The following is a 22879-nucleotide window of genomic DNA, read 5'->3' as shown; positions in this document are numbered from 1 at the left end:
TGGGGGAGGTGGGACCAGTACAAACTGGATGGTTTGCACCTGGGCAGGACCGGGACTGATGTCCTAGGGGGAGTGTTTGCTAGTGCTGTTGGGGAGGGTTTAAACTAAAATGGCAGGGGGTTGGGAACCTGTGCAGGGAGACAGAGGAAAGGGAAGCAAGGATAGAAGCAAAAGACAGGAAGGAGAAAAGCAAAAGTGGAAGTCAGGGAAATCAAGGGTGTAAATCAAACATGGCCACAGTAAACAATAATTCTAAAAGGTCTAAGAATGTTAAAAAAAAAAGCCTGAAGGCTTTGTGTCTTAATGCGAGGAGCATTCGTAATAAGGTGGATGAATTAGCTGCGCAAATAGATGTAAACGGATATGATATAATTGGGATTACGGAGACATGGCTCCAGGGTGACCAAGGCGAGGAATTCAACATCCAGGGGTATTCAATATTCAGGAAGGACAGGCAAAAAAGAAAAGGTGGTGGGGTAGCATTGCTGGTTAAAGAGGAGATTAACACAATAGTAAGGAAGGATATTAGTTCTGATGATGTGGAATCTCTATGGGTAGAGCTGAGAAATACCATGGGGCAGAAAACGTTAGTGGGAGTTGTATACAGACCCCCAAACAGTAATGCTGAGGTTGGGGATGGCATTAAACGGGAAATTAGAGATGCATGCAATAAGGGCACAGCAGTTATCATGGGTGACTTTAATCTACATATAGATTGGTCTAACCAAATTAGTAACAATACTGTGGAAGAGGAATTATTAGAGTGTATATGGGATGGTTTCCTGGACCAATATGTCGAGGAACTAACTAGAGATCAGGCCATCTTAGACTGAATATTATGTAATGAGAAAGGATTAATTAGCAATCTTGTTGTGCGAGGCCCCTTGGGGAGGAGCGATTATAATATGATAGAATTCTTCATTAAGATGGAGAGTGAAGTAGTTGACTCAGAGACTTGGGTACTGAATTTAAATAAAGGAAACTACAATGGTATGAGGCGCGAGTTGGGTAGGATGGATTAGGGAATGTTACTTAAAGGGTTGACAGTGAATAGGCAATGGCAAACATTTAAAGATCGCATGGATGAACTGCAGAATTTGTTCATCCCTGTTTGGCATAAAAATAAAACAAAAAAGGTGACTCAACCATGGCTAACAAGGGAAATTAGGGATAGCATAAGATCCAAGGAGAGGACATATAAAGTGGCCAGAAAAAGCAGCAAACCTGAGGATTGGGAGCAGATTGGGATTCAGCAAAGGAGGACAAAGGGATTAATTAAGAGGGGGAAAATAGAGTATGAGAGTAAGCTTTCAGGGAACATAAAAACTGACTGTAAAAGCTTCTATAGATATGTGAAGAGAAAAAGATTGGTAAAGTCAAGCGTAGGTCCCTTGCAGTCAGAATCAGGGGAATTTATAATAGGGAACAAAGTCATGGCTGACCAATTAAATACATACTTTGGTTCTGTCTTCACAAAGGAGGACACAAATAAACTCCCAGAGATGTCGGGGAACATAGGTCTAATGAGAGAGAGGAATTGAATGAAATCAGTATTTGTAGGGAAATGGTGTTAGGGAAATTGATGGGATTGAAGGCCGATAAATCCCCAGGGCCTGATAATCTACATCTTAGGGTACTTAAGGAAGTGGCCCTAGAAATAGTAACATAGAAACATAGACAATAGGAGCAGGAGTAGGCCATTCGGCCCCTTGAGCCTGCTCCGCCATTCGATGATATCATGGCTGATCATCCAAACTCAGTACCCCGTACCTGCCTTCTCCCCATATCCCTTGATACCTTTAGCTCTAAGAAATATATCTAACTCCTTCTTGAATATATTTAAAGACTTGGCCTCAACCGCCTTCTGTGGTAGAGAATTCCACAGGTTCACCACTCTCTGGGTGAAGAAATTCTTCCTCATCTCTGTCCTAAATGACTTACCCCTTATCCTTAGACTATGACCCCTGGTTCTGGACTCTCCAACCATCGGGAACATTCTACCTGCATCTAGTTTGTCCAGATCTGTCAGAATTTTATAAGTTTCGATGAGATCCCCTCTCATTCTTCTAAACTCCAGCGAGTATAAGCCCAATCGACCCAATCTCTCCTCATACGTCATTCCTGCCATCCCAGGGATCAGCCTTGTGAATCTTCGCTGAACTCCTTCCATGGCAAGAACATCCTTCCTCAGATAAGGCGACCAAAACTGCACACAGTACTCAAGGTGTGGTCTCACCAAGGCCCTGTACAAATGCAGCAGGACATCCTTGCTCCTGTACTCAAACCCTTTCGCTATGAAGGCCAACATACCATTTGCCTTCTTCACCGCCTGCTGCACCTGCATGCTTACCTTCAGCGACTGGTGCACAAGGACACCCAGGTCTCGTTGCACTTCCCCTTCTCCCAATCTATTGCCATTCAGATAATAGTCTGCCTTTCTGTTTTTGACACCAAAGTGGATAACCTCGCATTTATCCACGTTATATTGCATCTGCCACGCTTCTGCCCAATCACCCAACCTGTCCAAATCATCCTGGAGTTTCTCAGTATCCTCTCGCAGCACACACGCCCACCCAGCTTTGTGTCGTCTGCAAACTTGGAGATATTACATCTAGTTCCCTTATCTAGATCATTAATGTATATTGTGAATAGCTGGGGTCCAAGGACCGATCCCTGCGGTACCCCACTAGTCACTGCCTGCCACTCGGAAAAAGACCTATTAATTCCTACTCTCTGCTTTCTGTCTGCCAGCCAGTTCTCTATCCAAGTCAATACCTTGCCCCCAATCCCATGTGCCTTAACTTTACACTGGACAAACAGGGGGCTAAAGGGGGGGAGGAGCTAAACACGATCAAAATCACTAAGGAAGTGGTACTCGGTAAAATAATGGGACTCAAGGCGGATAAATCACCTGGACCGGATGGCTTACATCCTAGGGTCTTGAAGTGGCGGTAGGGATTGTGGATGCATTGGTAATAATTTTCCAAAACTCCCTGGACTCGGCAATGGTCCCGGCAGACTGGAAAACTGCTAATGTAACACCCTTGTTTAAAAAGGGCAGTAGACAGAAGGCTGGAAACTATAGACCGATTAGCCTAACATCTGTGGTAGGTAAAATTTTGGAGTCCATTATTAAGGAGACAGTAACAGGACATTTGGATAATTATAATTTAATAGGACAAAGTCAGCATGGTTTTATGAAGGGGAAGTCATGTTTGACAAATTTGCTGGAGTTCTTTGAGGAAGTAACATATAGGGTGGATAAAGGGGAACCAGTGGACGTAGTGTATTTAGACTTCCAAAAGGCATTTGACAAGGTGCCACACAAAAGATTATTGCTTAAGATAAAAAATCATGGGATTGGGGGTAATATTCTGGCATGGATAGAGGATTGGCTATCTAACAGAAGGCAGAGAGTTGGGATAAATGGTTCATTCTCAGACTGGCAATCAGTAACTAGTGGTGTTCCGCAGGGGTCAGTGCTGGGTCCCCAACTCTTTACAATCTATATTAACGATTTGGAGGAGGGGACCGAGTGTAACATATCAAAGTTTGCAGATGATACTAAGATGGGGGGGAAAGTAGTGAGTGAGGAGGACATAAAAAACCTTCAAGGGGACATAGACAGGCTAAGTAAGTGGGCAGAGATTTGGCAGATGGAATACAATACTGGAAAGTGTGAGGTTATACACTTTGGCAGGAAAAATCGTAGAGCAAGTTATTATCTTAATGGCAAGAAACTGGAAAGTACTGAAGTACAAAGGGATCTGGGGGTCCTGGTGCACGAAACTCAAAAGGTTAGTATGCAGGTGCAGCAAGTGATTAAGAAGGCCAATGGAATGTTGGCTTTCATTGCTAGGGGGATAGAATATAAAAATAGGGAGGTATTGCTTCAGTTGTACAAGGTATTGGTGAGACCGCACCTGGAATACTGCGTACAGTTTTGGTGTCCATACTTAAGAAAGGACATACTTGCTCTCGAGTCAGTACAAAGAAGGTTCACTCGGTTAATCCCGGGGATGAGGGGATGGACATATGAGGAGAGGTTGAGTAGATTGGGACTCTACTCATTGGAGTTCAGAAGAATGAGAGGCGATCTTATTGAAACATATAAGATCGTGAAGGGGTTGGATCGGGTGGATGCAGGGAAGATGTTCCCGATGATGGGTGAAACTAGAACTAGGGGGCATAGTCTTAGAATAAGGGGCTGCTTTCAAAACTGAGATGAGGAGGAACTACTTCACTCAGAGGGTGGTAGGTCCATGGAATATGCTGCCCCAAAAAACTGTAGAAGCTACATCATTACATAAATTTAAAACAGAAATAGACAGTTTCCTAGAAGTAAAGGGAATTAAGGGTTACGGGGAGCGGGCAGGAATTTGGACATGAGTCTAGGTTCGGATCGGTCATGGCCCTGTGGGTAGCGGAGCGGGCCCAGGGGCCATGTAGCCTGATCCTGCTCCTATTTCGTGTGTCTAATTCTGTTAGATGCAGGAGATGGTTCTGTGATATTGGATTGGCAGTTAGGATCAGATCAGCCATGATCTTATTGAATGGCGGAGCAGGCTCGAGGGGCCGATTGGCCTACTCCTGCTCCTATTTCTTATGTTTTTATGTTCTTACACACTAATCTCTTATGCGGGACCTTATCGAAAGCCTTTTGAAAGTCCAAATACACCACATCTACTGGTTCTCCCTTATCAATTTTCCCAGTTACATCCTCAAAAAATTCCAGTAGATTAGTCAAGCACGATTTACCTTTTGTAAATCTATGTTGACTTTGTCCGATCCTGTCACTGTTTTCCAAGTGCTCAGCTATTACATCCTTTATAATGGACTCTAGCATTTTCCCCACTACCGATGTCAGGCTTACCGGTCTGTAATTCCCCGCTTTCTCTCTACCACCCTTTTTGAATAGTGGGGTAACATTAGCTACCCTCCAATCCATGGGTACCGTTGCATTGCTGGTTATCTTCCAAAATTCTATAGGCTCTGGAACAGTTCCCATGACATCAGTAGTGGGGAAAATGCTAGAGTCCATTGTAAAAGATGTAATAACAGAGCATTTGGAAAACAGTGACAGGATCGGACAAAGTCAACATGGATTTACAAAAGGTAAATCATGCTTGACTAATCTACTGGAATTTTTTGAGGATGTAACTGGTAGAATAGATAAGGGAGAACCAGTGGATGTGGTGTATTTGGACTTTCAGAAGGCTTTCAATAAGGTCCCGCATAAGAGACTAGTGTGCAAAGTTAAAGCACATGGGATTGGGGGTAAGGTACTGACTTGGACAGAAAACTGGTTGGCAGACAGGAAGCAAAGAGTTGGAATAAACGGGTCTTTTTCCGAGTGGAAGGCAGTGACTAGTGGGGTACCGCAGGGATCGGTGCTAGGACCCCAGCTATTCACAATATATATTAATGATCTAGGCGAGGGAACTAGATGTAATATCTCCAAGTTTGCAGATGACACAAAGCTGGGTGGGCGTGTGTGCTGTGAGGAGGATGCAGAGAAACTCCAGTACGATTTGGACAGGTTGGGCGATTGGGCAGATGCATGGCAGATGCAGTATAATGTGGATAAATGCGAGGTTATCCACTCTGGTGGCAAAAGCAGGAAGGCGGATTATTATCTGAACGGCAATAGATTGGGAAAAGAGGAAGTGCAACAAGACCTGGGTGTCCTTGTGCAACAGTCGCTGAAGGTTAGCATGCAGGTGCAGCAGGCAGTTAAGAAGGCAAATGGTATGCTGGCCTTCATAGCGAGAGGATTCGAGTACAGTGTGTGTAGGAGCGACTCTGTGTGTAGGGGCGACTCTGTGTGTAGGGGCGACTCTGTGTGTAGGGGCGACTCTGTGTGTAGGGGCGACTCTGTGTGTAGGGGCGACTCTGTGTGTAGGGGCGACTGTGTGTGTAGGGGCGACTGTGTGTGTAGGGGCGACTGTGTGTGTAGGGGCGACTGTGTGTGTAGGGGCGACTCTGTGTGTAGGGGCGACTGTGTGTGTAGGGGCGACTGTGTGTGTAGGGGCGACTGTGTGTGTAGGAGCGACTCTGCGTACGAGTGACTGTGTATAGGAGTGACTGTGTGTGTAGGAGTGTCTGTGTGTGTCAGAGCGACTTTGTGTGTGTAGGAGTGACTGTGTGTGTAGGAGTGACTCTGGTTGTCGGACTGACTGTGTGCGTAGGAGTGACTGTGTGCGTAGGAGTGACTGTGTGTGTCGGAGTGACTGTGTGTGTTGGAGTTACTCTGTGTAGGAGTGACTCTGTGTAGGAGTGACTCTGTGTAGGAGTGACTGTGTAGGAGTGACTGTGTAGGAGTGACTGTGTAGGAGTGACTGTGTAGGAGTGACTGTGTAGGAGTGACTGTGTAGGAGTGACTCTGTTTTAGGAGTGACTCTGTTTTAGGAGTGACTCTGTGTAGGAGTGTCTTTGTGTTTAGGAGTGACTGTGTGTGTAGGAGTGATTGTGTGTAGGAGTGATTCTGTGTCGGAGTGACTGTGTGTGTAGGAGTGATTCTGTGTGTAGGAGTGACTCTGTAGGAGTGACTCTGTGTGTAGGAGTGATTCTGAGTGTAGGACTGACTGTGTGTGTCAGAATGACTGTGTGTAGGAGTGACTGTGGGTGTAGGAGTGACTGTGTGTAGGACTGTCTCTGTGTGTAGGACTGACTCTGTGTGTAGGACTGACTCTGTGTGTAGGACTGACTCTGTGTGTAGGACTGACTCTGTGTAGGTGTGACTGTGTGTAGGAGTGACTGTGTGTTGGGGTGACTGTGTGTGTAGGACTGACTGTGTGTGTAGGACTGACTGTGTGTGTAGGACTGACTGTGTGTGTAGGTGTGAATGTGTGTGTCGGAGTGACTCTGTGTGTCGGAGAGCCTGTGTTTGTAGGAGTGACTGTGTGTCGGAGTGACTGTGTGTGTAGGAGTGACTCTGTGTAGGAGTGACTCTGTGTAGGAGTGACTCTGTGTAGGAGTGACTGTGTGTAGGAGTGACTGTGTGTAGGAGTGACTGTGTGTGTTGGAGTGACTGTGTGTGTTGGAGTGACTGTGTGTGTAGGACTGACTGTGTGTAGGAGTGACTCTGTTTGTAGGAGTGACTGTGTGTAGGAGTGACTGTGTGTAGGAGTGACTGTGTGTGCAGGAGTGACTGTGTGTGCAGGAGTGACTGTGTGTGTAGGAGTGACTGTGTGTGTAGGAGTGACTGTATGTGTAGGAGTGACTGTGTGAAGGATTGACCCTGTGTGTAGGAGTGACTCTGTGTGTAGGAGTGACTCTGTGTATCGGATTGACAGTGTGTGTAGGAATGACTCTGTGTGCATGAGTGACTGTATGTGTAGGAGTGACTGTGTGTAGGAGTGACTGTGTGTGTAGGAGTGACTCTGTGTGTAGGAGTGACTCTGTGTGTAGGAGTGTGTGTGTGTGTGTGTGTGTGTTCGGAGTGACTCTGTGTGTAGGTGTGAATGTGTGTGTCGGAGTGACTGTGTGTCGGAGTGACTGTGTGTAGGAGTGACTGTGTGTAGGAGTGACTGTGTGTGTAGGAGTGACTGTGTGTGTAGGAGTGACTTTGTATGTAGGAGTGACTCTGTGTAGGAGTGACTGTTTGTGTAGGAATGACTGTTTGTGTAAGAGTGACTGTGTGTAGGAGTGACTGTGTGTAGGAGCGACTGTGTGTAGGAGCGACTGTGTGTAGGAGCGACTGTGTGTAGGAGTGACTCTGTGTAGGAGTGTCTTTGTGTTTAGGAGTGACTGTGTGTGTAGGAGTGATTGTGTGTAGGAGTGATTCTGTGTCGGAGTGACTGTGTGTGTAGGAGTGATTCTGTGTGTAGGAGTGACTGTGTGTAGGAGTGACTGTGTGTAGGAGTGACTGTGTGTCAGAGTGACTGTGTGTGTCGGAGTGACTGTGTGTGTAGGAGTGACTGTGTGTCGGAGTGACTCTGTGTGTAGGAGTGACTCTGTGTGTAGGAGTGACTGTGTGTGTAGGAGTGACTGTGTGTGTAGGAGTGACTGTGTTTGTAGGAGTGACTGTGTGTAGGAGTGACTGTGTTTGTAGGAGTGACTGTGTTTGTAGGAGTGACTGTGTGTGTAGGAGTGACTATGTGTAGGAGTGACTATGTGTAGGAGTGACTGTGTGTATAGGAGTGACTGTGTTTGTAGGAGTGACTGTGTGTTGGAGTGACTGTGTGTGTAGCAGAAGTTGTGCTATTTTTGAACTGGCTGGAATTCTGTTCTCTGTAATTAGTAACAGTTAAAATTGTCAAAACTATTTACAGTTTGAAAGGGATACATTACGTACAATATTAAATGCAAGATAGAGTGTAATGTTAGTCTGGTTAAGTCTCTCCCAGTGTAGTGGAGCATTTTCCTTTAGTTGCGAGTCACTCGGTTAGTCATCAGTCTAATGACTCACCAGTAGTGTGTGATACCCAGAAAACGTCTGAAGTTTCAGCTTTCAAAGATGGAATTCCTGTCACTGTACTCTAGTGTTTAAGCTGCTTCACTTCTCTAATCGATAAATATATTGATGTGTACGGTGTACAATTATCTGTGAAGAAGGGTTCTCTTTTACCCCCTCTAACCAATGCCAAAACAGCCTGCGTTAATTTGCTTTCTTTACTTATTTTCCACTCCCCCAGACAGACTCCACACGACCTTTACGAGCCCCGAACAAACCTTTGCTTTCTGCCAACATTCCACAACTTCTTCGTCTGTGGTTTTGTCTTGTAGCTCGGACAGGCTGTGCAAACATGCCCCGAGACTGGCACTGAAGTCCTGCAGGTCCTTGTCTAGCTGAGCGACCTGAGCCTCGAACTCCTGCTCAGAGCTGGTGGTCTGGCTTAGCATGGTCTCCAGGCCGCTCTGTGCTTGCAGGGTGCTCTCTTCCCACTGTTGCCAGTCAGCCCGCAGTGCCTCTAGCTCCCTGCCTATCGCCCCACACCCGTTGGCAGCTGTGTGTTGTCGCACATCTCCAGCCAGAGCCTCCACTCTGTTTAAACGCTCTCTGCCATTCCGTCTGGAAGCGATCAGTTCCTGGGAATGGAAAGCATTTACAGTTACCAGCACTGTCACAACTGTTTATGTAAGTCCTCGTGGAGCAGTTTGAAAGTTCATAGTTGAGCAAATGCTACGTAACATCCTGCAGAAAATATTAACCCTTACTCTGCTCAATAAAGAGCAGCTGCATCCGCTGAACCTCACAGATCGGACAACTAGTACTTTATTTCAACAAAAACTTGCATTCATATAACGCCTCTAACAGAGTAAAACGTCCCAAGGAGCTTCACAGAAGCATTAGCAAACAAAAATTGACACCGAGCCTCATTAAGGAGGCTATTAAAAAAGCATGCACATTCCTTGACGTTTTAAATAAAGGCATAGAGCACTAAAGCAAGGAAGTTATACTAAACCTTTCTAAAACACTGGTCAGGCCTGAACTCGAGTATTGTGTCTAATTCTGGGCATCACACTTTAGGAAGGATGACAAGGCCTTGGAGAGGATGCAGTTAAGAATGACTAGAATGGTCCCAGGGATGAGGGACTTCAGTTATGTGGAGAGACTGGAGAAGCTGGAGTTGTTCTCCTTAGAGCAGAGAAAAGAAAAAAAAACAGGATAGGGATAGGGCCACTAAGGGATACAAACAATAAACACAGGTAATGACAGCGAAATTGCAGAAATATTGATTAGGTACTTTGCCGCAGTATTTACCAGGAGGACATGACATTAGAAGAAGAGATCAAAAAAGATATCAAGACATTTAAGATAGAAAAATGAGGAGATAATTGATAAACTAATCAAACTTAGGGAGGATAAAACCCTTGGTCTGGATGGATTGCAGCTGTGCATATTAAAAGAAGTTAGGGAAGAGATAGCAGAGGCACTATTACATATATATAAAAATAAATTAAATAGGAATAGTGCCAGAGGACGGGTGGACAGTTAATGTGATTCCTATATTTGAAAAAGGAGATAGAACAAGTCCAGGGAACTATAGACAGTTAGCTTAACGTCGGTGGTTGGAAAGATAATGGAATCTTTACACAAAGATGAATTGAAAAACATCTAGAAACCAAAACTATAATAAAGAGTAGACAGCACAGATTCCAACCCTATTCAATGATTTGAAGAAGTAACAGAAAGAGTAGACAAGGGTAATGCAATAGATGTAATATACATGGACTTTCAAAAGGCCTTCGATAAGATACCGCATAGTAGACTCATGACTAAGGTCAGAGCAAGTGGAGTCAGAGGACAAGTAGCAGAATGGATAGCAAGCTGGCTACAAAACGGAAGACAGAGAGTAGGGGTTAAGTATAGCTACTCAGATTGGCAAATGGTGGGAAGTGGTTTTCCACAGGGACTGGCATTGGGACCACTGTTGTTCACCATTTACATTGGACTCAGGAATCTGAAGTACAATTTCAAAATTTGCGGACGACACCAAATTGAGGGATATAGTTAATGCTGAGGAAGAATACGACAAAATACAAATAGACATTAATAAACTTGAAGAACGAGCGTGTAATTGGCAAATGAATTCCAATAGAGCTAAGTGTGAGCAGTTGCATTTTGATAGGAAGAATAAGGAGGCCACATACTGCTTGTATGTAAGAGTCTTAATCACAGAAATCACAGAAACCCCACAGTGCAGATAGAGGCCATTTCGGCCCATCGAGCCTGCACCGACACACATATCCCACCCGATCCCCGTAACCCCTACACCAACACATATCCCACCCTATCCCCGTAACCCCACGTATTTAATCCCCCTAACACTAAGGGTCAATTTATCATAGCCAATCATCCTAACCCGCACATCTTTGGACTGTGGGAGGAAACCGGAGCACCCGGAGGAAACCCACGCAAACACGGGGAGAATGTGCAAACTCCACACAGACAGTCACCCGAGGCCGGATTCAAACCCAGGTCCCTGGCGCTGTGAGGCAACAGTGCTAACCACTATGCCACCGTGCTGCCCTAATGGGGTAGAGGAACAAAGGGATGTAGGGGTACAGATACACAAATCACTAAAAGTAGCGATGCAGGTTGATAAGGCCATAAGAAAGCAAACAAAGCATTGTGGTTAATTTCTAGAGGGATAGAATTGAAAAGCAGAGAAATTATGTTAAACTTGTATAGAACCTTGGTTAGACTACACTTGGGAGTACTGTGCACAGCTCTGGTCTCTATATTATAAAAAGGATATAGAGGCACTGGAGAAGGTTGAAAAAAGATTCACAAGGATGATACCAGAACTGAGAGGTTGTCCCTATCAGGAAAGTTTGAACAGGCTGGGGCTCTTTTCTCTAGAATAGAGTAGACGTAGAGAAAACTTTTCCACTTGTGGAGGAAACCAGAACTAGAGGTCATAAATATAGATAGTCACTAATAAATCCAATAGGGAATTAAGGAGAAACTTCTTTATTCAAAAAGTGGTGAGAATGTGGAATGCACAGCACAAGGAGCAGTTGAGGTGAAGAGCATAGATGCATTTAAGGGGAAACTAGATACGCACATGAGGAAGAAAGGAACTGACGGATTTGCTGATAGGGTGAAGTGAAGAGGGGTGGGATGAAGCTCGTGTGGAGCATAAATGCTGGCATCGGCCAGTTGGGCCGAATGGTCTGATTCTGTGCTGTACATTCTATGTAATTCTATATAATTCTATGTAAGGTTAAGGGGAGATTTAATAGAGGTGTTCAAAATTATGAGGGATTTTGACAGAGTAAATAGGAAGAAACTGTTTTCATTGGCAAGAGGGTCGGTAACCAGAGGTCACAGATTTAAGGTCATTGGTAAAAGAACCAGCGGGGAGAATTTTTTTCCACGCAAGCTGTTATGCTGTGGAATGCTGTCTGAAAGGGTGGTGGAAGCAGATTCAATTGTGACTTTCAAGAGGGAATTGGATAAATATTTGAAAGGGAAAAATTTGTAGGGCTATGGGGAAAGAGCAGGGGTGTGGGACTAACTGGATAGCTCTTTCAAAGAGCCGGCATAGGCACAATGGGCAGAATGGCTTTCTTATGTGCTGTATGATTTTATGACTCAATAAGTACAGGTGACCAAAAGCTTGGTTAAAGAGGTAGGTTTTAAGAAGCATCTTAAAGGAGGAGAGAGGTAGAGAGGCAGAGGGATTAGGGAGGGAGTTCCAGAGCTTAAGACCCAGGCAGCTGAAGGGATGGCCCCCAGTGGTGGGTCGAAGGACATCAGGGATACACAAGAGGCCAGAATTGGGGGGTTGTAGGGCTGGAGGAGGTTACAGAGATAGGGTTTACAATCATTAAATACAGAATGCTAACACACTACAGTACTTCAAAAACACCTTGGGCCCGATATTTAGGGGGAGGCGGAGAGGGTGCGGAAGCGCGGGGAAGACCTGGCAAGTCCGGGGATCCTTGGGGATGGTCCCCGGGCAATCGAGAGGTACAGATCGGGGCAAGGGGCGGGGTGAGGTCACCGATCGTGGCAGCGGGGAGAGGCAGAGGGGAGGCCGAAGGCTTCTTTGCGGGGCTGGGGGGGTGAGCACTCCTGCTCAGCCTGACCCACGAGGCACCTCCCGCCTCCCTTTCACTGCCGGGTTTCCCTACCCCCGCGAACCCCACGCAGCAGCTGTTAAATTTAAGTCGGGCTCCCACCCGCGCCGTGGGAGCCTGATTTAAATATGTTAATGAAGTGTCCCGCCTCTCGAGGGTGGGACACTCTCACAGCTCGCTACCCGCCGCCATAAAGATGGCAACAGGCGCGTATGTGGCACATTCCCCGTGTTAAACACCCGACCCTCTCGCGCCCATCTTTGGGGGTGTTAATATCGAGGCCCACGACTGTGTTGCACCAAACAATTCTGAATGGACACAAAAGCAAAATAAAATGCTGGAAATCTGAAACAAAAGCAGAAAATGCTGCAAACGCAGAGCGGATTTCATCAGCTGGCATGGAGGGAACAGGGGAGTTAACATTTTGATCAGACAGTCCATCGTCAGAGGTGAGGAAAATGAAAGATGAACAAGCATTTCAATAGTGTCAGAACACAGAGGAAGGGGAAAACACTCATGAGGAAGAGGAGCAACGTTTTTGGGGGTAATTTTAACCCCTACCCACTGGGCGGAAACCAGGCAAGTGGGGAGCTAAAATCGGCCGGGTTACTGACCTGCCCTGGAGCTGACCGCTCCCAATTTTAACCTGCTCAGCTGAGCCAGGGGGGCGGGTCCTTATTAACATTTGCATGTCTGATCCCAATTATGTCATTGGGACCCGACTGCAATTTTAACTCGCCAGCCTGAACGGGAAGTCACAGTCAGTTTCCCAGCAGGCGCAGACAGTGGGGGAGAGGATTGGGGCCGAGAGGCCACAACCGGTAAGAGTTTAACTTTTCTTTCTTCCTTTCCTTGTGGGGCCAGGAGGGACAGGCGTGCTCCTCCGGGCCCCGTAAGGAAAGCTTAGGAATGCTGCAGCAACCGCCCTCTCCCCTTCCCGATCGGGAGACTCCCGCGGGACCTGGTGGGAGGCCTCCGAGCTGCCCAATTTCCTGCCGCTTCCTGTCCGTACAGGGCTCGGGAGTTAAGATAGCCCCAGGGCCTTAGTTCTGGGGCAGCAGGGGAGCTTCTAACTCACACCCCCACTACTCCCCCGCCGAAAACCCGCCCAGAGTGAAAATCAGGCCAACGTTCTGACTCATTGACCTGCCTGTTCACCTTTCTTTTTTTTTCTAGTTCGCATGAAGAACTGTTGCCCAACACATTAACTCATCTGTTCTTTCCACGTAGTCTGACTCAGTCGCTGCGAGTTTCCAGCGATTTCAGCTTTACACAAACTGCTTCACACTTTCAATGAAAAACTGAAAACTCTTCTTTAAAAAAAAAATCTAGTAACATGTTTATATAAAAAGGAATATCTGCAAATGCTGAAAATACACAGCAGGTGTCTGTAAAGATGATGGGCTAAGATTTGGGGTGTGCAGGGCCCGACAGAAAAAATAAGACTAGCATTTCTGTAGCACCTTTCGTGACCTCCGGATGTTCCAAAGTGCTTCACAGCCAGTGAAATACTTTTGAAGTGGAGTCACTGTTGTGATGTGGGAAACGTGGCAGACAATTTGCACACAGCAAGATCCCACAAACACCAATGTGATTATGAACAGATAATCTGTTTTTAGATGTTGGTTGAGAGATAAACATTGGCCAGGACACCAGGGGGAACTCCCCTGCTCTTCTTCGAAATAGTGCCTCAGGATCTTTTACGTCCATCTGAGAGGGCAGAAGGGGCCTCAGTTTAATGTCTCATCTGAAAGACGGCACCTCCGGCAGTGCAGCACTTCCTCAGTACTGAACTGGGGGTGTCAGCCTAGACTATGTGCCCAAGTCTCTGGAATGGGGCTTGAACCCATGACCTTCTGACTCAGAGGCAAGATTGCTACCCCTGAGCCTCGGCTGACACCATACGTGAATCTGTATTTCCTCTTTACAAATTTCTGCTGTCTAATTTCTGTAGATCAGGTGAGGAGTAATTATCCCACCACAACTTTCTTCAGTTTTCGCTGTAGAGCGGCCGAGTCGCCAGATAAATCCAACCAGCGGTGGAGCTCCTCCTTTGCCGAGTTCAGCCAGTTGGTCAGTTCTTGCACGGCGCTATGATAGTGCTGATGGTCCTGCACCATATCCTCCAGCTTTTTTACTTTCCCCTGGAATCAAAATCATGTTTATATGGAAATTGTTACAATCAGAACATAGGCGTTACCCACTGGATCATTTCCCTCCAATCCCGCCCAACCCCCCCCCGCCCACCCCACCTCCTCTCCTGTAGGTGGTGACTTTTGTTGGTCTACGGTTCCACAGGCCATCATATACCTCGCCTTTCTCCCTGTGCAAGCCTCGATATCGAGTATCAGGAAGGTTATTCTACCATGAAGGGCAGCACAGAAATACCCAATCCTAATGTCGCCCCACATCTGCACAGTCATTGGGTGCCGATCAGCGGAGGGAAAGTTGGCTAGTTCCTCACACCCCCGCCCTTGGGTGCTGAGACTAAGTGTATCGCTGTAACTGCATCACCGTAACCGCATCACCATAACCGCATCACCGTAACCGCATCACCGTAACCGCATCACCGTAACTGTGTCACCGTAACCGCATCACTGTAACCGCATCACCGTAACTGTGTCACCGTAACCGCATCACCGTAACCATATCACCGTAACCGTGTCACCATAACCGCATCACTGTAACCATATCACCGTAACCGCATCACCATAACCATATCACCATAACCATATCACCGTAACCATGTCACCGTAACCATGCCACTGTAACTGTGTCACCATAACCGCATCACTGTAACCGTATCACCGTAACCGCATCACCGTAACCGCATCACCGTATCACCATAACCGCATCACCGTAACCATATCACCGTAACCACATCACCGTAACCACATCACCGTAACCATATCGCCGTAACCGTGTCACCGCAACCATGCCACTGTAACTGTATCACCGTAACTGTATCACCGTAACCGTATCACCGTAACTGTATCACCGCAACCGTATCACCGTAACCGCATCACCGTAACCGCATCACCGTAATCGCATCACCGTAACCGCATCACCGTAACTACGTCACTGTATCCGCATCACTTTAACTACATCACCGTAACCATATCACCGTAACCGCATCACCGTAATCGCATCACTGTAACCGTATCACCGTAACCGCATCACTGTAACTGCATCATCGTAACCATATCACCGTAACCGCATCATCGTAACTGCATCACCGTAACTGCATCACCATAACTGTATCACCATAACTGTATCACCGTAACCATGGGCTGGATATTAACTGGGGCGGGTTGCGTAGGTGGGGGGGGAGGGGGAGGGGCGTAGTCTTGGACAGGGTACTCTGAAGTCCGGGTTTCCCCACATGCTGTAAAGTTTTAACTCCACAGCGTGTGTCTTTTCTCCTTGACAGGTTCCCCGCCCGGAAGTCAGCCTGATTGGCAGGACTCTGGAGCAGGCCGCAGGAGAAGGTAGATCTGATCCCTGAAGCTGGGGGTCTTTGTATGGTGGAAGCTAATGTATGGCCCAGGAGGAAGCACTCCTGCTCCTCCTGGCCCACAATTAGTGCTTTAAAGGCACTTACTTTCTCCCCAAAGCTGACCTCACCTCGCTTCAGCTGCCGGGTTTCCCACGGCCTGGGAAACCCAGCCGGCCAGGGTTAAACCCGCTAGACAGTTTAAATCAGAGGCTGCCAGCCTCATTAAAATATTTAAATCGCCAACCCGCCTCCTGGGAGCGAGTTGGCTGTCCGCCCCTTGTCCCGCCTCTGTTAAACTCAGAAGTGGGCAGGTTGGGGTCGGATTTGAGATTTAAAAAATTTAACATCTGATCCGACATGAACCGTTTTTGGGGGTTAGAATTCACCCTGGTATCGCTATAACTGTATCACCATAACCTTCTCACCATGACTGCTGGCCTAACTATAGGCCAGCTCAGTGCAGACCTGGAATCGAACGTGAGGACTGAGTCTGTATGGTTCAGTGGGCAGTGACTTTTCCCACTCAGTTATCAAAAGGAGGGGTGGTTCCCTATATAATGTTTTACAATTACAGTCCAAGTTAAGTTCTTAGTCAACATTAATAGAATTGTTTTCTTCCTGTGTGTCTCCTGATGCACAAACTACATCCTGCTAAGGTGGGGTTTTCAGTCAGAAACCAAGCAAGCCATGATGTCAATAACAGCAGTTAATGCTGCAACTCCCACATTAAGCTACCCCACTGTGGCTATAAATGTTATTTCCATTATAACTCTGTGGAATCGGACCCAAACAGGAAGGGCAGGTTACCTTGGTGACCACAACAACATCAGCAAACTGGGTCCTCATCTCCAGCTGTGCGTCCTCTGTGAAAGACGCATCGCCAGTTCTCTCCAACAGCTCCTGGGCCTTTTCGATCAAGCGGTTGAGTATGCGCGAGTGCTTCTCTATATCGGCTAAGAGACTCTGGTGTCGCTCCAGCTGTTTGAGTTTGTCTTTCAGATCTGGCTGCTGCTCCAGGCCTTGGCTCAGTTCCTGCTCCGTAGACTCCACCCACTGCTGCAGCTGCCTCTTACTTTCCAGGTAACCGTTCCACTGCACCACCGCCCACTCAAGTTGGCTAAAAGGCAAAAGAGCAACAGAATGTACAGTTCCAGAAGAGGCACCGAGGAGGGAAAGCAACACACTGTCTGTAATTCAATGGGTGAGAAGCCAGAGACTCCTGCCAATGATGGGGAAGGACTAAAGGGAACAGCCTAAGAATGAGATTATACAACTGTGTGGAGAGGGAAGGTCACATAACATAACGTACTATTTAACTGGACAGTGTCACTCTGATTATTGCCCTCCCCTTGTACTACCCACTAGGATGCAAAGAATGATGAAAATAAGGTCATCAGGGTAGATGACCCTAGGGTAGATACCCTACAGGGTAGATGCAGAGAGGATGTTTCCCCTCGTGGGGGAATCTAGAACTAAGGGGCATAATTTCAGAATAAGGGGGCACCCATTTAAATCAGAAATGAGGAGAAATGTCTTCTCTCAGAGGGTCGTAAATCTTTGGAATTCTCTTCCCCAGAGAGCTGTGGAGGCTGGGTCATTGATTATATTTAAGCTGGAGATAGACAGATTTTTGAAAGGTAAGGAAGTCCAGGGTTATGGGGAGTGGGCAGGGAAGTGGAGTTGAGGCCAAGATCAGATCAGCCATGATCTTATTGAATGGCAGAGCAGGCTCAAGAGGCCAAATGGCCTACTCCTGCTCCTACGTCTTATGTTCTTATGTTCTTATGTAAGGTCACCTTTGATGAATCGCAGCTGTTGTAACATCGTGATCCTGTGATGCATATGGCATCCTAGTGGTTCTGGTCCTGGACTAGCAACCCAGAGGTCGTGAGTTCAAATTTTACCGGGGCAAGTTGTGAATTTTAGTTCAATAAATCTGGTCATTTGTGGGGCTGGCACCAGAAAAAGTGACCTTAATTTGTTGGATTGTCGTAAAGACCCAACTGATTCACTAATGTCCTTCAGGGAAGGGAACCTGCCACCACCTAACCAGCCTGGGCCTACGTGTGAATCCACTCCCACAATGTGGTGAACTCCTAATGCACTCAGGGAAACTAGAGATGGGCGATAAATGCAGCCTCACCAGCTAGAGCCATTAAAAGTGTTACCTTTGTCTCACGATGTCAGGGTATTCCTCGGTCTCTACCCATGTGACTATTTGTATATCTATATATCTATAATATATTAAAAGTCTAGTGTGCAGCATGCATTGTCACACACTTCCTGTAGCACTTTTATGTAGCACTTCCTTTAACATTTCCATCCCACTCTTAATCATAGGCAAATGTATTCAAATTTAGGCAAATTTATTCTTCTGCACCAAATCCCAAGGAAAATTAGATATAATCAGAAAACAACAACTTGCATTTGTATAGCACCTTTAATATAGTAAAACGTCCCAAGGCGCTTCACAGGTGCGTAATCAGACAGAATTTGACACTGAGCCACATAAAGAGATATTAGGGCAGGTGACCAAAAGCTTGGTCAATGAGGACGATTTTAAGGAGTGACTTAAAGGAGGAGAGAGAGGTAGAGAGGAGGAGAGGTTCAGGAGGGGAATTCCAGAGCTTAGGGCCGAGGCAGCTGAAGGCACGGCCAATCATGGTGGAGTGAAGGAAATTGGGGATGTGCAAGAGGCCAGAATTGGAGGAGCGCAGAGATCTTGCAGGGTTGTAGGGCTGGAGGAGGTTACAGAAATAGGGAGGGGTGAGGTCATGGAGGGATTTGAACACGAGGATGAGAATTTTAAAATTGAGGCATTGGTGGAGCAGGAGCCAATGTAGGTCAGCGAGCACATTGGGTAAACGGGACTTGGTGCAAGTTAGGATACGAACAGCAGAGTTTTGGATGAGCTCAAGTTTATAGAGGGTGGAAGATGGGAGGCCGGCCAGGAGAGCATTGGAATAGTCGAGTCTCGAGGTAGCAAAGGCATGGATGAGGGTTTCAGCAGCAGATGAGCTGAGGCAGGGGCGGAGGCGGGCGATGTTACAGATGTCTTGGTGATGGAGTCAGAAGCTCGGTTCAGGGTCAAATAGGATGCCAAGGTTGTGGACAGTCTGGCTCAGCATCAGACAGTGGCTGGCGGGGAGGTGGAGAGTTAAGATATATTGTCAAGTGTTTTATAGAAAGTAAACCATAGATTACAAATTCCACGAGTAAATTTAAAAGATTATTAATAAATTTGACTGTTGCTTTGTGCCAGAAAGAATTTCAAAGATGGTTAAAGGTGTCAGAGACTGTGACCGTAGTTACTTCAGACCCAGGCTGTACCTGTGGCAGTTCACAGAGCTACTGACAACCTCGGCCCAGGCCTCCTTGAGTGCCTGAAGCTGGCTGTGAATGGCCTTTCGCCCCTCCTGGTTACTGCTCTTCAGGGACTGTTCTCCTTTGCCGATGGTCATGTTCAGCTTCACCTCTCCTTCCCCCTTCATCAGCAGGATCTCCTGGACAAGACAACACAGCAAGTTCAAAACAAAAATTTCAAGTAGCCCTGGACTGCGCCTTTATTCTAACTGGTGTACTGCAGGAATGCTGGCTGCACCAAGAGCACCTGAAACACCTTTTGTTAAGTCTCCTGGGTGGGCGTGTGTGCTGTGAGGAGGATACCAAGAAACTCCAGGATGATTTGGACAGGTTGGGTGATTGGGCAAAAGCATGGCAGATGCAATATAACATGGATAAATGTGAGGTTATCCACTTTGGTGGCAAAAACAGGAAGGCAGATTATTATCTGAATGGCAATAGATTGGGAGAAGGGGAAGTGCAACGAGACCTGGGTGTCCTTGTGCACCAGTCGCTGAAGGTAAGCATGCAGGTGCAGCAGGCGGTTAAGAAGGCAAATGGCATGTTGGCCTTCGTAGCGAGAGGGTTGGAGTACAGGAACAAGGATGTCTTGCTGCAGTTATACAGGGCATTGGTGAGACCACATCTTGAGTATTGTGTGCAGTTTTGGTCGCCTTATCTGAGGAAGGATGTTCTTGCCATGGAAGGAGTGCAGCGAAGATTCACCAGGCTGATACCTGGGATGGCAGGAATGACGTATGAGGAGAAATTGGGTTGATTGGGCTTGTACTCGCTGTAGTTTAGAAGAATGAGAGGGGATCACATTGAAACTTATAAAATTCTGACAGGACTGGACAGACTAGATGCAGGAAGGATGTTCCCGATGGTCGGGGAGTCCAGAACCAGGGGACACAGTCTAAGGATAAGGGGTAGACCATTTAGGACAGAGATGAGGAGGAATTTCTTCACCCAGAGAGTGGTGAACCTGTGGAATTCTCTACCACAGAAGGCAGTGGAGGCCAATTCATTAAATATATTCAAGAAGGAGTTGGATATATTTCTTAAGGCTAAAGGGATCAAGGGGTATGGGGAGAAGGCAGGGACAGGGTACTGAATTTGGATGATCAGCCATGACCGCATTGAATGGCGGAGCAGGCTCAAGGGGCCGAATGGCCTACTCCTGCTCCTATATTCTATGTTTCTGTTTCCCATCAGGTGTGACAGGAAATACCAAAACATTATTTTCCACAGCTGGCCGTGGTTTAAACAGTAATTAAAATGTCATATCACAAATATTTCTTCACCTTATAAATATCTGATAGTTCAAACTTAATTTTGGAATATTAAGCAATTGACAAATCATAGAATTCATGGAATTTTATGGCACAGAAGGAAGCCATTCGGCTCATCGTGTCTATGCTGGCTCTCTGCAAGAGTTGTCCACTCAAACCCATTCACTCTCCTTTCCAAATACCCTTTCAAATTTATTGGGCTGGATCTTGCTGGTGTGGGGCAAGTCGCGGTGCACGCTGTCAGTTGGACTTTTTCCTGCACCCTTCAGCTCAACAATGTTTGCACCGTAACTTGCTAGAAGTGCGAGCTGATAACGGCGCAGCGAGGGCAACAGGGCATCTGGGACCTCAGTGAACGGTGGGACCAACAGTCTATCTCCTTAACCAATGAGACTTAATGATTGAGAAATAAATGGAGGAATGTCGGAGAAGGGAATAGGGTGAATTAGATTCAAATCAGCTATAGAAAGAGAAATAAAGAGGGTAAGAAAGATTGAGAGAGGGAGAAAAAAAGAGACAGAAAGGAAAAATAAGAAAAAAATTTAAACACTTACATTTTTTAAAAATCTCCAACAACAATTGACTACTGCCAGAAATGAGATTGAACAGTTTAAATTGTTCCCTTTCTGGGTCAGACCGGTTGATTGCCATTTCATTACCAATTATCATGCCATTAAAAGGGTACTTACGCTCTTAATTACCAGACTTAACTTTCCACGGCGAGTTTAATGGGCAATTAATTTGCAAATCCAGCAAGTTCTTAAAAATAATGGGGACACTAAGGGCGAGATGCCATTTGTGCAAACCAAACAGTGGAGTGACATAAATCGACTAGCAAGGTCTGGAGATTCGCAACTCATGGCGTATCTCTTAATCCCCTGAACTTTCTGGGTGATTTGCCCATTAATAGCGACCTGCGTCGTGAACTCGCTGTTCCTTTTCCAGCAAGATCCGGCCCATGGTTTTCAAAAATTGTTCCAGTTCAATTTTAATAGCTGTTGTGGATTCTACATCCACCACTGTTTCTGGTCGGTATTCCATGTCCTAACAACCTCTCTGTGTAAAAAGATTTCTCCTACCCCTCCCTTCAATCTTTGGCTGCTGATCTTAACTTTGTGCCTTTAGTTACTGATTCACCAACCAGTGGAAATTTATTTTATCAAAATCCCTCTTAATTTTTAACTGTTCTATCAGATCTCCTCTTAGCTGCTGTTCTAATGAAAAGAGCACACGTTTCTCTCAGTCTTTCCTCATAACTAAAGACTCTTATCTCTGGTATCATCTTAGGGCACCTTCTCCTTGACGTCCCGAAGTAAGGCGCCCAAAACTCAACCTAACTGCGCCCTAACCAATAATTGGTGCAGATTTAGCACAACAGTGGGCAGCACGGTGGCATAGTGGTTAGCACTGTTGCCTCACAGCGCCAGGGACCCGGGTTTGAATCCGGCCTCTGGTGACTGTCTGTGTGGAGTTTGCACATTCTCCCCGTGTTTGCGTGGGTTTCCTCCGGGTGCTCCGGTTTCCTCCCACAGTCCAAAGATGTGCGGGTTAGGATGATTGGCTATGATAAATTGACCCTTAGTGTTAGGGGGGATTAAATACGTGGGGTTACGGGGATAGGGTGGGATATGTGTTGGTGTAGGGGTTACGGGGATCGGGTGGGATATGTGTCGGTGCAGGCTCGATGGGCCGAAATGGCCTCTATCTGCACTGTGGGGTTTCTGTGATTCTGTGATTCTGTGACACCCTGTACGGTACAACTCCTTTCAAATTCAAACATTTACTGACTGGCCTATTCACTGACTGTGGATTGGGCATCTCAGGCAAGGCAGAACCTCCGTGCCATGAAGCACAGGCCGGGGCACAAGGGTAAGTTTTATTAGTCAGTGCTCCCAGCATGCAGTGGGAGCACACACCAGGGATTGGCTGCAGAGGTCAACAGGCCCGATTCTCAATGGATGGCGCTCAATGTCAGGAGATTCCACTTCATACTGAAAAGGAGGATGTGGCAAGGCCATTAAAGTCTTTTAAGTATCACTGGTGTTTCCCAAATGCCATTCAGGGCAATTTGTCCTTCAGGGAAGGAAACCAGCCGTCCTTACGTGGTCTGGCCTAAATATAATTCCAGTCCCGCACCAACGTGGTTGACTCCTAACTGCCCTCTGAAGTGGCCGAGCATGTCAGACAATAATATCACCACCTTCTCAGGGCAGCTAGG

The 22879-nt window shown here is 46.6% G+C and overlaps 1 protein-coding gene across 12 annotated transcripts in view; it reads right to left on the bottom strand.

Annotated features, from left to right (window-relative positions):
* syne1b (spectrin repeat containing, nuclear envelope 1b) overlaps positions 1 to 22879 on the bottom strand; it is an 834787-nt gene that overhangs the window by 489012 nt on the left and 322896 nt on the right. For all 12 annotated transcript variants that reach the window (XM_085981815.1, XM_085981811.1, XM_085981814.1 and 9 more), the window contains 4 exons: positions 19358 to 19530; positions 16835 to 17144; positions 14511 to 14675; positions 8674 to 9030 (listed from right to left, as the gene is read on the bottom strand). In XM_085981815.1, coding sequence (XP_085837941.1) covers positions 8674 to 9030; positions 14511 to 14675; positions 16835 to 17144; positions 19358 to 19530 — 1005 coding nt within the window. The remainder of the gene's footprint in view (positions 1 to 8673; positions 9031 to 14510; positions 14676 to 16834; positions 17145 to 19357; positions 19531 to 22879) is intronic.

This window comes from Somniosus microcephalus, chromosome 3 (assembly GCF_052327205.1).
Source record: "Somniosus microcephalus isolate GS21.2 chromosome 3, FLI_Smic_1.0, whole genome shotgun sequence".
Lineage (NCBI taxonomy): Eukaryota > Metazoa > Chordata > Chondrichthyes > Squaliformes > Somniosidae > Somniosus > Somniosus microcephalus.
Note: the sequence above shows the minus strand (reverse complement) of the source record. Positions and strands in the feature narration are given on the sequence as shown.